The sequence below is a fragment of the Ochotona curzoniae genome, unplaced genomic scaffold (assembly GCF_017591425.1).
Source record: "Ochotona curzoniae isolate NIBS_2020 unplaced genomic scaffold, NIBS_Ocur_1.0 scaffold_4701, whole genome shotgun sequence".
Classification (NCBI taxonomy): Eukaryota; Metazoa; Chordata; class Mammalia; order Lagomorpha; family Ochotonidae; genus Ochotona; species Ochotona curzoniae.
In genome coordinates this window covers 62,598,146-62,614,261 of record NW_024467122.1, presented here as the reverse complement: position 1 = coordinate 62,614,261, position 16,116 = coordinate 62,598,146, and the positions used below count along the sequence as shown (strand labels likewise).

At 40.2% G+C, this 16,116-nt stretch overlaps 1 protein-coding gene across 2 annotated transcripts in view; it reads right to left on the bottom strand.

The window, feature by feature from the left end:
- The window catches only part of LOC121148527 (myocardial zonula adherens protein), an 86,406-nt gene that overhangs the window by 17,608 nt on the left and 52,682 nt on the right, over window positions 1–16,116 (bottom strand). The window contains exon 11 of one of the 2 annotated variants that reach the window (XM_040968591.1): window positions 6,404–6,487. The exons of the other annotated variant lie outside the window; for it this stretch is intronic. Within the exon in view, the coding sequence (XP_040824525.1) occupies window positions 6,404–6,487 (84 nt within the window). The remainder of the gene's footprint in view (window positions 1–6,403; window positions 6,488–16,116) is intronic. 2 annotated transcript variants of the gene reach the window in all.

Here is a 16,116-nt window from a genome sequence, read left to right as displayed (position 1 = left end):
CAAATCAAAGAACTTGACATCGCTATGGGAACAAAGAATATCAGCCCTCACTTCAAATACAATACAAAAATGAACTCAAGTGGATAGTGTAAATGAAACAGCAAAAACGACCAAATTCTTAGGGCAAATCATAAGAAAGGTTATTTGTGACACAAAAAAATAGGTTAACTGAACGTACTCAAACATAAAAACAAAAATTAAAAAATTTTTCCATAGGTATCATTTAAAAAACAGGAAAGCAAGTGAAGGAATGATAGAAAATGTTTATAGGACCTAAATCCCAACAAAAAGCGGCTAGAATTTAGAATATACTAAAAAAAAAAAAAAAAAGAAAAAAGAAACCTCTTAATACTGAAAAGAACAGATACTTTAAAAACAGGACAACACACAAATGGTTAATAAGCATAGGGGCTCATAAAAAGAAAAAAGATCTCCAACATTACAAGTCATCAAGAAAATGTAACTTAAAACCAAAATGAAGTACCACCATATACTCCTAGAATGGGGAAATTAAATACACTAAGAATACCAGTGGAAATACTAGTATACTCAAACTGCCGATAGGAATGTAAAATATTCCAATCCCTTTAAAAAAGTTAAATAGCTTCTTTTTTTTTTTCTAAAGCAAACCCATATCTACTCTATAATCTAGCTTATCCTGCTACTAGGATTTTATACAAAAAGGATGAGAACATATGCCCACACAGTGATGTTCCTACCAGTTGTATTCACAATTGTGCCAAATTGAAAGTAACTCAAATACACATGGACTGCAAGGACAACGGGAGCTAAGAGGTGACAGAAGTGTCCCGGGCACACACAGGGACCGGAACTCCCTTCATGACACAGTCCCCACCAACTCAGTACAGGTATGTAAATGAACATACAACAACGTTGGTTAAAAAAGAAATGAAGACAACCTGAACCTCAGCAATATGAGGAAAGTCAGATAGGGAGAGATATTTAAGAAACACTTTGAACATGAAATTAACAGGACTTGCTGGAGTAAAATCTAGACTGTTTACCTCTGAGCCTCGCAGAATGACTAAAACCGGCTGACCAAAAAACAGCTGCCTGGCCTGCATCCAGGAACAGCCTGTGTCGGGCACTGAGAATCAGATTGCAGAGTTTTCCTGCTTTCAAACACCACCACCTTGTGTTTGTGTAATGAATACACCCGGCGGCTGGAGAGGCTTGTGTGCTTTCCAGGAAGGAAGAATGGGTGTAGCACCACTGAGCCTTTATTTTGTTGTTTTTTTGGCTGTTATATCACACATGTAGAGCAATCATTTCCTCCCCCAACTCCCTCAGGCCCAGGGCAGGGAGCAGCCAGGAGCTGCAGCACATGCACAAAAAAGAACGCATGTTTAATAAAATGTGAGTGGAACCTTCATGCCTGGAGCCCTAATGTTAACATGGCAAGATTCATAACACTTTCAGGAATGCATAACAGGCACGTTCAGAGCTTTTTGTCCACATTAAATGCAAGATATTTGACTCAGGATTGGTATCGTGGATGAAACTGTCATCTGCAATGCCAACGTCCTGTTTGGGTTCAAGTACCAGCTTTTCCACTTCAGATACAGTTCCCTTCAAGTGACCTGAGAGAGCAGCAGAAGATGTTCAGGCAACAGTGTTCAGGCAACAGAACCCATGTAGGAGACCAGGAGGAAGATCCTAGGCTCCTGACATTGGCCTGGTTCAGCCATGGCCACTGCAGCCATCTAGGAAGTGACCTAGCAGATTGATGATCACTCTTTCAAATAAGTAAATAACTAAATCTTTAAAACACACACACACACACACACACACACACACACACACACACACACACACACACACACACACCTTCCCTTGGCATGACAGTCTAGTGGCTAAAGTCCTCGCCTTTCAAGTGCCAGGATCCCATATGGTGCCAGTTTATATCCCAGCTACCTCCATTTCCCATGCAGCCATCTGCCTGTGGCGTGGGAAACCAACTAAGGACAGCCCAAAAGCTTGGGATCCTGCACTGGAAGAAGTTCCTGGCTTTGGATTGGCTCAGCTCCAGCCATTGTAGCCACCTGGGGAGTGAGCCAGTGGACAGATATTTCTCTCTGTATCACCTTCTCTCTATTTATCTGCCTTTCAAATGGAAGGAAGGAAGGAAGGAGAGAGAGAAAGAAAGAGAAAGAGAAAGAGAAAGAGAAAGAAAGAAAGAAAGAAAGAAAGAAAGAAAGAAAGAAAGAAAGAAAGAAAGAAAGAAAGAAAAGAGAAAGACAGCTGACTCTTCCCTTTAATTTTTTTATTTCTTCCAGCAAATTAGGATCTCCAACAAATAGAAATGCAACAGAATCTGTTCACAGTTTGAGAAAGTTTTTCAGCTTTATAAAGACACATACTTGTCATTTTAAGAACGATTTTTCTGTTGGACACAGGAAAAGGGATATTTCTTCTCCAGAAGATGAGCAATTAAATAATTGTTTGCAGAAAAGAAAGTGAAAAAGTAGACATATTTTTTAATCATCAAGAAGATTTTGAATTGGCTAATAAAAAATATGTTGGCAGAGCCAAGCCAGAGAAAGCTTTCAGCAATGTGGTATCTGTTCAGTAGTGAACAGTCCAATACATAATGAGTTTAAACATTGGTAGGCATGCAGGATGAATCCAGGGGCCAAATGCATCTACATTTTGTATTTGAAAAGAAAAGATGGGTTTTAGATTTGCAGCTATGATCGAGGAAAATGTTCTGAACTTTTGTCTAAACTCAGGATCAGCCATAGAATGTTCTCTCAGGTTGTTTGTCCAGTGTCCTGTTAGGATTTGAGTAAAAGACAATCAAGGTTCCAAACATTAAAAATAAATCTCAGAAATGACCTAGGGCCCCTCATCATTTGTTAGAGAAAAGCAGCTGAGCCTACACTTGTAGCAGTAAGCTATGCCCAAGTTCGCTCACAGAAAATGGGTAAAAACCAAGGTCTGCATAATGCTGAGCCATCAACAAAAAATTAACAGAGGCCAATCTTACACATGTGGCAAGCACAGCTCTTGCGTTCTGCAGACATTATTTAATTTTCTCATAAAAAAAATCCTTTGATGCAGGTTTGATTATCCCCATTTTACAAATTTTCCCCTTCACTCTCCAAAAAAACTGAGGCTTAGAAAGATAAAAGTCACTTGAGCAGAGAGGCTTGACTTCTCAGTGGAACTGTCAGAACTAAACTTAGAACTCTTAGATAAAAATTTTTCTTATCTGATATTTTAACAGGCTGTATAAGGAATAAAAGCCCTGATCTGTGCAATAAGCCAATTACAGGGGTGTCAGGAGTCCCTCCGTAGCTAATTACTGAATGCAGAGCTGGCAGATGCACACACTCAGCCTTCATGAGCCAAAGAGAGGCGGCTCCTGTAGCCCGCTGGACACACCATGCAGTTCTAAAATCCATACCTCAAAGCTGAAGAGCCAAATTGTTTCCAGCAGATGGGCAGAACTGGACTCAGTGAGGATACACAGAAGAAGCAGACACTACCCAGCGCCTTATGGGAATTACTGGAGAAATGATGTAACCTTCTAGACTTTTCATCAGGATAAGTCAGGGCGTTTCCCAGGAGCCACCAGCAAAAGGCAGTCCCAGTTGTCCATATCAGTGATCTCCTCAAGAAGGTGCTCCTTCCGGGCTTGCCTCCCTTCCCACTCCTCTTTTCCCCTTCCTCTGGGAATTTCCTGGGATCATCTCCCAGGTAAACTATGTCAACTCCTAGTCACATCTCAGAGTCTTGAGAAATCCAAAGTAACGGATGATTTTTTCATGAATCAAGCAATAAAACATAAGGCTCCTCTTTGTGTATTTCACAATCTATCAATAAGGGGCAGGTGTTCAGCCTGGTTGTTAAGACTCCCACCTCCTGGTCATGTGTTTGGAAAAGTGGTTAAGCTGCCACTTGGGATATGTACAACCCACATCAGAGTTACTATGTTTGAATTCTAACTCCACCTTGAACTCCTTCTTGCTGTAAAATGTACACCCTGGGAGGCAGCAGGACATGTCTCAAGTATTGAGTGCTTGCCACTCAAATGGGAAATCTGGATTAACTTCCTGTGTCCTAGATTCAACCTGACCCAGTCTGGCTATTGAAGGCATTTGGGGAATGAATCAGCAAGTGTATGCTCAATTACTCATATTCATTCTCTCTCTCTCAATTCAGTAAAATAACATCTCATAGAAGAGTTCTTTTATTCAATCCCAGAATAGATTCCTGACTCCACACACATACCTGCAAAGCAACAGGGATACCTGAAATAACTGGGTTTCTGCCACCCACTTGGGAGACTTGGATTTAATTCCTGGGTCTGTGGTTCAGGTCCAGGCCAGCTCAGCTCAGTTCAGCTCCACCTCTCAAACAAATGATTCAGCAATCAGTCCACCAATAGAAGAGCTTGCTGGACTAGCACAGGCAGAGGCAAGTAGTGGGGCACTGCCCTGGATGACTTTCTGGCTTTCCTGGCAGCAGCTCTTTCTCTCTGAACACAGGGACATCCCCCAGGACACTCACTCATTGGCTCTCATAATATGGAGTGTGATTCTTCCCACAGGATGTTGCAATTGCAGAAGGAAATATTGGAAACATAAACATTTACTCATAAGGTTGGGGCTGGACCCAGAGATCCACAGATAGGAAGACTTGAAAAGGGATAGGGAAAATATCCTTTGACCCAGCTTCAATAGACAACATTTTAAGACTGAATTTTAAAATTGCTGTTGACAGTCCCTCAAGTGTAGCGTAAATGAAGCCCAGCTCCTTATCACCACAAATGTAGTAGTGATAAGTTTAGGCTCCGCACTCAGGCTTACCCAACTCAATTCTAATCTAGTACAGGTCCTCTAGCATCCCTGTGCCTCAGTTTTCCCATACACAAAATAGCAGAAATATAATCTAACTCAGAAAGCATCCATTTTAATTACAAGAGAACAATAATAAGTTAAAAATGACTGCTGGGTATGCGTCAGACACTTTCTATGCACTTTCCACTCACAGTCATACACATGAAGGTACATTCATAATTCCCATTTTATGATTATAAAAAAATTTCCCCCAGGTACCAAGCTAATAAGAAGCAGGCCCCAGGTTTGAAAACTGGGATAAATCTGAATCTATTCTTTTATGCAAAGCATATGGAAAATATGGAAAATTCTCCTTACTTCATCATAATCTCTTAAGCAGTCTCATTGGGAAAGGACTGCAATGGGAAACAGACAAGGACAGGTGCCTGGCAAACCAACCTCTCATGGAGCCTCAAAAAGAAAAGGCTCATTGCCAAGATCTTAATAAAAAGTCTTTGGAGCCAACAGACTTTGGCTTCTCCTTCTATTAATATCTAACCTCTTAAAGTTCCTCCAACTCCATAATCTCCTTCTCTGAAGGTATACAAAATCTTCAAATGACTTTCAAAAAGCTAGAAAGTCAGGAGTAATATTCATCTTAAAGTCTCAGGCAAATTTAAGTCACTCACTGAAACATGGTCACTCGATGTCACAGAATAAAGGCATTGGATTAGTCATCTGACTTCAGCCTGGGTCTGGCATTCACTAAGTTAGGTGATTGAACAAAATCACCTGCTTAATCTTTGCATTAGTTTTTTAATTTGTTAATACAGTGATAATACCCCTCATCATGACTTTTTAAAAAAAGATTTATTTATAATTTTTTTTTATCTGAAAGACAGATTTGTTTTGTAAGAGAGAAAGAGAGACAGGAAGAAAGGTCTTCCATCTGCCGGTTTACCCCTGAAATGGCTGCAAAGGTCAGAGTTGAGCTCATCCAAAGCGAGGAAACAGGAGTATCTTCCCGGCCTCTCACATGGGTGCAGGGGCCCAAGGACTTGAGCCATCTTACACTGCTTTCCAAGGCCATAGCAGAGAGCTGGATTGGAAGTGGAGCATCCAGGACATGGATGGGCACCCATACAGGATGCCAGTACTTGCAGATAGTGGATTGGCTTGATACACCTCCATGAAGCCCCCATCCACCCCGTCTTGCCTCTCTTAATGTGAGTTGAGAGAATCAGGTGAGGGATGTATGTAAAAATACTTCACAAATTTTAAAGCATTACACTAATGTGGGAAATTCTCAGTATTAATCAGTAGCTTATCAGTCCTGTGAAGCAAATTCTTGAACAAAAACAAAACAAATGAAAGAAAACTGGAGCTCAAATGCAGAGATGAGTAGCAAATGGGAGTGAAGAGAGTCAGATGGGAGAGAAAATGTAGCTGTCAGAATCTCACTTTCAGTGCTGGCAGTTAACCTCTAAGCAATGTTATGAGGCCAGGAAGTAACCATATTTTTAATTAAGTGCCAGTGGTTGGCTCAGCAACATAAAATTTAATGGTAGGGAAGACAGCAACTTAAAGAAACGATTTCTTACCTCTCCTTCCAAGAAAGAGATCTTCTCTAAAAGCTGCAATATTAAGAGCTGTTTCTGTTGCAATTTTTTCTTTAATGACTCAATCTAGGAAGAAACACATCAAGAACTGTTTTTAAAACAATGTAGAACTGCATGAGTACAAGTTACTTAATGGAGAGAGACAGGGTGCTGGCTTTCATTTAAACAGAAGCTGTGTACCATGCAATGGGATTAACATGAAATGCCCAGGAAAGCCAGATGCTGCTCCAGGTGAGCTGGGGGATATGAAAGATGAGTTGTAAGTTACATCTCATTAGGCTTGTTTAACCCAGCATTTCCATACAGATGCTGCTTTGCAACCCTTGGTAGCATTCCATAGACAAACCACATAACATCTTTGGGAAACACTGAAATAAGTCTACAAACAGTGATTATTCAGTTTGAACCAATGAGGCAGCCTGATTTCAAACTCTCAGCTTTGTCGAATCTATTAATAATTTGTTCCTGTTTTGTGTGCCAAGTGTCAGAAGTGTTGATTTGGGGAAAGGATCACAAAAGCTGTTGAGGACATTCAGAGGAGTGAGAATTCATGTGGCCCAAAGTCATTAGGAAAATCTCCAAAGTGGACGTGAGCTGGGCTTTCACCCTTGTTTTTATAATATACTCCATCCTGAACTGCTTTTGTTTTTCATGCATACATCATGTCTCCTTAGAAATGATCCCTCCCCTAAAAGAAGAAATCAGGCTACTGTGTACCAAACCATGTCTTGGACAATCGTGGGCACACTTACATGGTCTTGGTGAGTAACACACCAATTTTCCAAAGTCTTACATCTTAAATTTGAACATGATCTATCATGTGGTATAATCATGTTTGCAACCAAGATGTTTACCATCAGAGAAAGAAAAACAAGTCTGACATGCAATAAATATAAAACAAGCTTTTGTCAGATTTAAAGTGACAATATCAGTACAGACTCGTAACCTTTTATTTGCTTTTGTAAAAACAAGCATTCTTAATCCGTCCACTGAGAAAATATAAAAACAATAAAAGCATAATATGATCCAGATACTATTCACCACTTAAAAGATATAAAAGCACATCTTACAGGAATAGCCCTTTCCAGGAAGGTGGGGGACAAAAATAAACTAGATGAATCTAAGATACCTTGTCTTTCCTGAAAGCAAGGACATGAAAGGTTTGCCTTGGACCAAGGATGGGGCAATTAAAAAACAAATGATGTCACTGTGTAAAATACATGCTAATATGTAACTACTACAGAACACGAATATTTTAAAATCCTTAACAAAGAAATCAGCAACAAGTAATTGGATGCCTGGCATTTTAGAGAGAAAACGAAAGCACTTATTTTGCCTTGCTTGTACAAACTGAGTTTGGAGATTCTAAAAAAAGCCTTAGTTATAAAGAAAGGTTTTCCTTTACCAAATACTTTCAGCCATTCAATGGGGTAGGCATGAAAGAATTAGAAGATCATCACAATTTTGCCATGTCTAGGAAGTAACTGATTGGAGCCACCATCATCCACAGACAACACAGTGAGGCTGCAGGCTGATGGAGGAACTTTATATCTGTGATTTGGGGCTATCATGACCTGAATGAATGATCAACTTCAACCTTCCCAGACATTTTATATCCCAGATGTCACAGAAAACTAGGCACCATCCCCACCCCCGAAACTCAAAATGCAATCTAATCAGGCTTCTGGAGGCAATAAGGAAACAAAGAGCCAAAGCCGGAATGTTAGTGTTTTATAGCATAACTGACTCAGTTCCTACAGTAAGTCACTGGGTAGGGATGAGGGGCGTGGCCAAGCTGGGAGAGGCATGCTTTAGATGAAGAGACTCTGAGATGCAGGAAACAAATGTGACGGAAGATCTTCCTCTCTGTCTCTCCTCCTCTCTGTATATCTGACTTTCCAATAAATAAATAAATCTTAAAAAAAAAAAAAAAGAAACAAATGTGACCATACTGGATCCTGAATGCAGCAAAGCATTAGTAAAAAGACACGTCAGGAACTCTTTATAGACAAGGGTTACAAGATATTAAGGAATTATCATTTTTGTTAAGTGTGATGTGGGTATTCCAACCCCAAAAATTACCCACTTGGAGATGCATAGTAAAGTATAGCAGAAACATATACAGAATATCTGGGATTTTCTTTAAAATACTGCACAAAGGAAAAGAAAAGAGGAAACGAAGGGCTACTTAAAGCAAACATGGCAATTCTGGCTCTTTGTTTAACCTGGATAATGAGTTGAGATGGCCTCACTGAGTATTCTCTCTGTTCTGGGTACATTGGGAAACTTCATTATAATATATGTTCAATGCCATGTGGTATAAAAAAATTCATCCTCTAACAAGGAAAGCAAACCATACAAAACATAATAGGAAATATGCTCAAGGAAAAATGCATAATGTTGATGTTAATTCAAGAAATTACCAATTAAAAAGAGAAATGAACTGTCACTTAACACTTAAGAAATTTGTAACCCCAAATACTGACTAAAGAAACCAGTGCTGGCAGGGTTGGGGAGGCAGCCACTCTTGTGTGTTGCAGGTGGCATTGTAAATTAGAATGACCCTTTAGGCAATTTAGCAATAAATATTCAGAGCCATAAAGCTGTTCATACCCTTTGACCCACTAATCCCACTCCTGGGAATTTATCCTAAGGATATAATTCAAACATAGGAAAAAAGCTATATATATAAAGATGGTTCTTGCTCCCATTATTTATAATAGGGAGAAAATGGAAATAACCTTAATGTCTAGCACTAAAGGAACAGGTAATAAATTACAGAATATCAATTTGATGGAGTATATTACCTAAACACTAAAAACAAACACACTGCAAAATGGCAAAGTGTTTACAAAAAGCCTCAAGGGATTAAAAAAAAGTTTACAACGATGAAAGTAAAACCTAGAAGAGAAGTTAAACAAATGGCCAAGTTCTGGGGTTGTGGTAGGATTATGGAGAGGGATTAAAAAAAGAGTTGTGTGTGTAAATTTCCTTCAATTTGGTAAGAATAATTTGCAAAATGCATCCTTGTGTTCCTTTTCAATCCTTCCCCATAGAATTAATGCTTTAAAACCTTTAAAGGATATGTAAAATGGGTATTGAACATAACCAAAGGTTTTTGAGGAGGTCAGGGGTAGTATTTAATCACATAACAAAAGATGACTTCAAACAGCTAGTGTCACTATCTCCAAAGGACTCAGTGGTTTCTGAGTCAACGAAGTGACAAATATGTTTTAGGAACCGTCCCTCCCTCCAGAGAACACCTCATAGTAAAATGCTGAGATGATCCTACTGTTCATTATCCCCTAGACTCTAGTCTTAAAAACTACAGCCAGCCTCCTCATCCATGGGTTCTGCATGAAAGGACTCAACCCGCTTTGGATTGAAAATATTAGAGAAGAAACATACTGGTTATGTACAGACATTTCTTGTCTTTTTCCCCTAACAATACTGTGCAACAGTTGCTTCCACAGCATTTAGTTTGCATTAGGTGTTGTGACACAGAGATACTTGCAAGTGTACAGGATGAGGTGTGCTGCTTATGCGCAGACACATCATTTTATATGAGGATTTGAGTGTCATCAAATTTGAGATCCACAAAGGTCCTGAACTGAACTAATCCCTCATGGACAGGATGGACGACTATAACTCAGTAAAAGGCAAAGTTGTCATCTGGAGACAGTGCAGTATGGACAAAGTCTCTGAGTTCTTGTGAGAGAATAGAGGGGCTGAGGCTATACTGAAAAGTTACCTAGTCCTGGGGAGACAAAACAAGCTATGAGAGGGACTGCGGGTGCTGACAGTGGCAAGAAGTGATGGTGCTACTCTGTGAAATGAATGCACTCATGCACCTTTGCTTAAGTCCTTATGCATTTTTTTAATTTAAAGATTTTTTTTGTTCTTACTATTGGAAAGTCAGATTTATAGAGATAAGGAGAGACAAAGATTTTCTGTCCATCGGCCCACTCGTCTAGTGACTGCAACAGTCAGAGCTGAGCTGATCTGAAGCCAGGAGCCAGGAGCTTTTTTTGGATCTCCCACATGGATGCAGGGTCTCTAGGCTTTGGGTTATCCACTTCTGCTTTCCCAGGCCACAAGCAGGAAACTGGATGGAAGTGGGGCAGCTGGGACATGAATTGGCACCAACATGGGATCCCGAAGGCATACAAGGTATTTACCCACTAGGTTATGATACCAGGCCCAGCCCTTATACATTTTTAGAAAAGCCTATTGTTCATATTTTATGACCAATGTTGACTTATTCCAATTTAAGGGGAAAAAAAATCCCTCAAAGCAAAGGCTGGCCAAACTCTGCAAGCCCTACAAGGGATGCTGACTTGGAATTCCAGCGTTGTAACCCTGCAGCCTACCCTGTAGTATGTCCCCTGTGTTTCCCCAGTGAGGCCCTCAGATACTAAAACAGGCAAACTCGTGCTTCTGGGTTTGGTAGCATTCCAGTAGTATCAGATCCCCAAGTCTCTGCTTGTGGATGATCCTGTAATTGCCAACTCCCAATCCCAAAGAGCCCAGAAACATTGTCTCCTGTAACACTTAGTGCTTGAGAACTACTCAAATGTTAGCTGTGATTATGATTCTAGGTATTTCTCCCTCCCTAGACTGTGAGTTACTGTAAAGTCCTTGCTCATTCTATAATCTCAGACTGTCAAAAAACAAATCAACAAATCCAGCCCTAAACAATTGATTAGGAGCAAAACTGTAGAACAAGCTCTTAAAACCCAATTGAACTGTAATGGCCTTGTTTAGAACATACACCCCAAATACCTCCAAGAGTGAGGCCCACTCCAAAACCCAGGGTGCCACGCAAGTAAATGTATGAAGTACCTTTGCTCTTTCTATCTGCACTGAAGTTTGCAAAGTTGGCCTTCAAGAAATTTATTTACCTACCACAAAGCTGCATTTAGGTTTCACTGTCACCAGGTGGTGGTAAATGACCCAAGTTAGAAGGCTCAAGTCAGGGCATTAAAAACTGAGCAGAGCCCAGCACGGTGGCGCAGTGGTTAAGGTCCTCGCCTTGCATGCCCGGGATCCCATATGGGCGCCGGTTCTATCCCAGCAGCCCCGCTTCCCTTCCAGCTCCCTGCCTGTGGCCTGGGAAAGCAGTCGAGGACGGCCCAAAGCTTTGGGACCCTGCACCCGTGTGGGAGACCCGGAAGAGGCTCCTGGCTTCGGATCGGCATAGCATCGGCCATTGTGCTCACTTGGGGAGTGAATCATCGGACGGAAGATCTTCCTCTCTGTCTCTCCTCTCTGTATATCTGCCTTTCCAATAAAAAAATAATTTAAAAAAATAAATCTTAAAAAAAAACTGAGCAAGGAGAAGCATTCATTTTGCAGGCTTCACCTATTTGGTTTACACAATCTTTTACAGCAGCCAAATTTAAAGGTCAAAAATAAGCCCAGTTGTAGCCATCATTTTACAGACACAAGGGGGAACAAAGTCCATCTTGGTAAAATCTGGAACCTTTTAACTGATATTAATAGAACTGGGTCTAACTTGTCTCGATCATCATGCTTCTCGTGTAATTCAAAGTGTACATATGTCTTATGACCTAATTAATCATAGAGCTGAAGTCACACTTTATAATTTGCACATTTTAAAAAACTGCTTTGGATACCAACTACAATAGAGAAAGAATTCCTCCCAAGTCACTTCAAAAGGAGCCCATACACCATCACGATCAAAAAGTTTCAGAAAAATATAGACAGGTTCTTTTATGGATTCCGCTCAATCCTGGAAATTAGGGAACTTGCACACTCCTTGGAATTTTTTCCCATTAGTGATACACAGAACATGGAACATATGGTGTTAGGTGTCAGAAAATGATACAATTCTATAGTTAGAATTACGTGGTTCAATATTGAGCTCAGGGACTGTGAAAAGAAATTAATGAAGAGTTATTGCAGCAAATAAGCATTAAATACTAGATAGCTTCGGATGTGGGTTGTTAACTAATTGTGCTTTGGGATGTTTTCTTTTACCAGCTGACAATGGTAATGCACACACAAAAAAACATTATGACATCAAAAAGGTGCCCATCAGGCATGCTGTACAGCAGATGGTATATGTACCATCAACTGTGCTTCCTTCCCTCGCTGATCCTAGAAGGTTCATTAAAACTGATGCTCACACTTACAGGTTTCACACTGAAACAAGGACAAGTCAGCTAAGCAGGTGACAGAAAGGATCACATTCAAGCTTTGTTCAATCTTTCATGAAAGAGAAACCGCTCAAAAGGGAAGGAATTTAACACAAGTAATGGGGAGGCCATTAGCAAGGTGAAATGGGTTCCCACCTTAACAAACCGAAATCAAATGCTGAGTGTATGGTTATAGACCAGAAAGGGAAACAAACTCAGCCAAGCAGAAACTGCCAACCATCCCATATCACAAATTATCCTTCAGAAACCACCAGCTCACCTCTAGCTGGCTAAGTTAACCAATCAAATATTTTGTCTTGCTTCCATTAACATACTACAGAATTTTTTCCTTCATGACTTCTTGGTAAAGCCTTGAATTACTTCCATTCTGCTGTTTCCTGATTAATGAAATGCTACTCTGTTTTTTTAAAGCAATTAGGAAAACTGATTGCCTCATTTAATCAAGCTATTTAAAATTCTGTATAGGAAAGGGAATGCTGTTTTTTTATATCGAAACTAAGATTATGATATTTTTATTTTCTTTGAAATTTTTGTTTTCATTTTCATTTTAGAAATATTCAGCTAAGACTCCTAGACCTTATTTAAAAATCAGGTGGGGCTGGTATGTTTATGTGCTTACACAGGTCACAAAACTCAATCATATATTAATAAAGTTCCCCAACTTCTGTCACCAATAGTCCCACTTTGTTCCTCTTTCCCACAAACTTCAATTACAAAAACTTCCTACTTTAAACAGCATGTATGACTAATTTGCTTTCCCACTGAAAAACATATCAAAGACATACAACTGCTGATAAACACTTCTCACCAAAATGAGATTATCAAGGTTATGAATTCTTGAGTACAATCTGATACTGTAGTTCAAGTTCTTATACTCTTCAGGACATATTTATGCTACTGTATGATTTGAAATTTTGAAAATTTCACACGAAAATAGTTTGAAGACCCCATTACTGTTTTCAAAACCTGCAAGGGCCCAGTGGATCTGTGAGCGGAGTGGAGTAGGGATGAAGCACACAGGAAGATGCGTCCAGAGCTCCCTGGGATCTGCCACAAATTGTCCCTTTGCTTCCTCATGTCCTGGTAGAGCCTTCTATTCAACATAACCTCTTGATCCCTCTGTGACTTGCCACACTGTGGTCTTAATTCAGTCAACAGAATAGGAATCATGGGATCAATATTGCCAAGCAGTAGTTAAACCATCACCTACAATGCCAGCACCCCATATTGGTGAGCTAGCTTTAGTGTCAGTCATGCTGTTCCCAATCTAGCTTCCTGCTAATGTGCCTAGGAAGGCAGCAAATGAGGGACCAGGGGAGCCCCTGCCACTCATGTGAGAGACTAGGATGAAGCTCTTGGTTTTTGTCTTCAGCATGGCCCAGCCACAGCTGTTGCAGCCACTGGATGGAACATGTTTCTCTCTTCCTGTCACTCTGTCTTTCAAATAAATCTTTCAAAGAGCAGGAATAATGTTAAATCATACATCCCACCAAGTAAAAAAAGAGAGAGAGAGAGAGAAAATGGTATTTTACACACTTTCCTTGAAAAGGTTTGCTATAAATTTCCTTAATCTATTTAAAAACCTTCCAAGCTGTAATTTCACAGCCATTGTATTTTTCAAGTGCAGTCTTCCTGATGAAAAGCCACCACAAAATGTAAGAATAAAAATAAAGCACAGCTTCTTTTTTAAAGAAATAATAGTCTATAGACGAATAGCACAAGATCAAAATCTGCCCTGCACTAATGTAGCATGAAAGAACAGTTTAATAAGGACAAGGAAAATGGTACATTATCTCATTGCGGGGGAGGGAAGGGAATGAATTAAGGGCACAACAAAAAGGAACTGAAAAATTGCTAAATGAAGCTCTGAGTGGGGAAAATGAAAAATCAATGGAGGCATGGAGGGGAAAAGGTACATTTTTCATGTTCATGATGCTTGATTGGGTTTGTGGAAATTCATTTTCAATTAATGTGTCTTGTGGCATTCAGCCAGGCTAGTTATGAACAGGGCACATATTTTAATCAATTTTTCTATTAAGTTTGAAGTAATATACAATAATAGAACTTTACCATTCAAAAGATCCGTTGAAACTGGCTCCTGAGGTAAGTTAATCTCATTTGGTTTGATTTCTATCCTATATGAAAGATAACCCAACTTCTCTTTAAGGAGAGGAAGAGCACTTCGATCCTCCTGGGTGCATGAAAGTGACTAGGCTGTACAAACATCAGGGAAGATGAGCAAAAGGGTTTCCCAATCTGAGCACACTCACTATGCAGGCAGAAAGAGGGTGCCCTGGGTACCAGGCCTTTGCTGGGTTAGCTCATGATTCTGTGGACAGCATTTGGCACAGCAAGTAAGACACAACCCTCCATGTCAGAATGCTTAGATTTGAGTTCCTGGGTTCCATCTTCACCCCCAATTCCAGTTTCCTGCTAATATAGACCCTGCAAGGAGGCAGGCAATGGCTGAAATAGTTATATCCTTGCTACCACCCCCATGGGAGACCTGCACTGACCACCTGGCGTTGGCTTGGTTTGCTTCAGGCAACTGCAAGCATTTGAGGAATTAATCTGCAGATAGAGATCTGCCTGTCTCTTTTGGTTTTTCAACTAAATAAATATTTTTCAAAAAAAAAAAATAAGCAACCCAAAGTGGCTATCTACACATGATGAGGAAACGGAGGTTCTAAGATCTGTGCATCATTTGCTCATCTTCTCAGCAATCATCTAGTCCTTTCTAGCACTTGTGATCCAAACCCAAGTTAGTCTCTGATGCCAAGTCCCAGTTCTTTTACCATCCTGCTCCCAGGGATTTGCCAGTTTTCATCCTCCGTGTCGTAACAACCCATGACTGCACTGCTGCCTGGAAACTGGACAAGGCTGGGAAGAATACTGGCACACGGTCTCCTCTTTGACAAAGGATCTGCTGGACTTTGAAATCATTCGCCTGTTTTCTTTCTCCTCTGACATCAGAAGTGGAATAGAGAAGTGCAAGGAAGCATATTTTTTCCCATGCTTTCTTTTATAAGTGTAGCCTCAGACCCAAAAACATCTTGTCTTGAACAGCAATATCCATGGAGAAAATGATTTCAGAACAATGACATGAACATAATTGGATGCAACTAAATCCGCACCTGGCACGAAACTAGTGCTTAAAAAAAAAAAGATTATTTGAAAAAAATGTCCCTGAAGTTCAAGTGCCCTGGAATAGGTGCCTTCAGCAGCACTAGCCAGGACTCCCTTTGCAGCGTCGCAACTGTCCTTTCTGTCCTCTCCTGCTTTGCGTGGATCGCCTAGAAGAGACATTTATCTCAGAAATTCTCTCAAATCTGATCAAGCAACTGGAAGCATGGAAAAATCATGAGCAGAGTAACAAAAGGCATTTTTCTTGGCTTGGTGCTGATCACCCACCACAACCAGTCTCCTCCTACATTTCCAGCCTCACTGATCACCCCTCCTACATTGAAGTTAAACTAGATTAATGCTCCCTGAACTCAACCTGTATGCATACTTTCT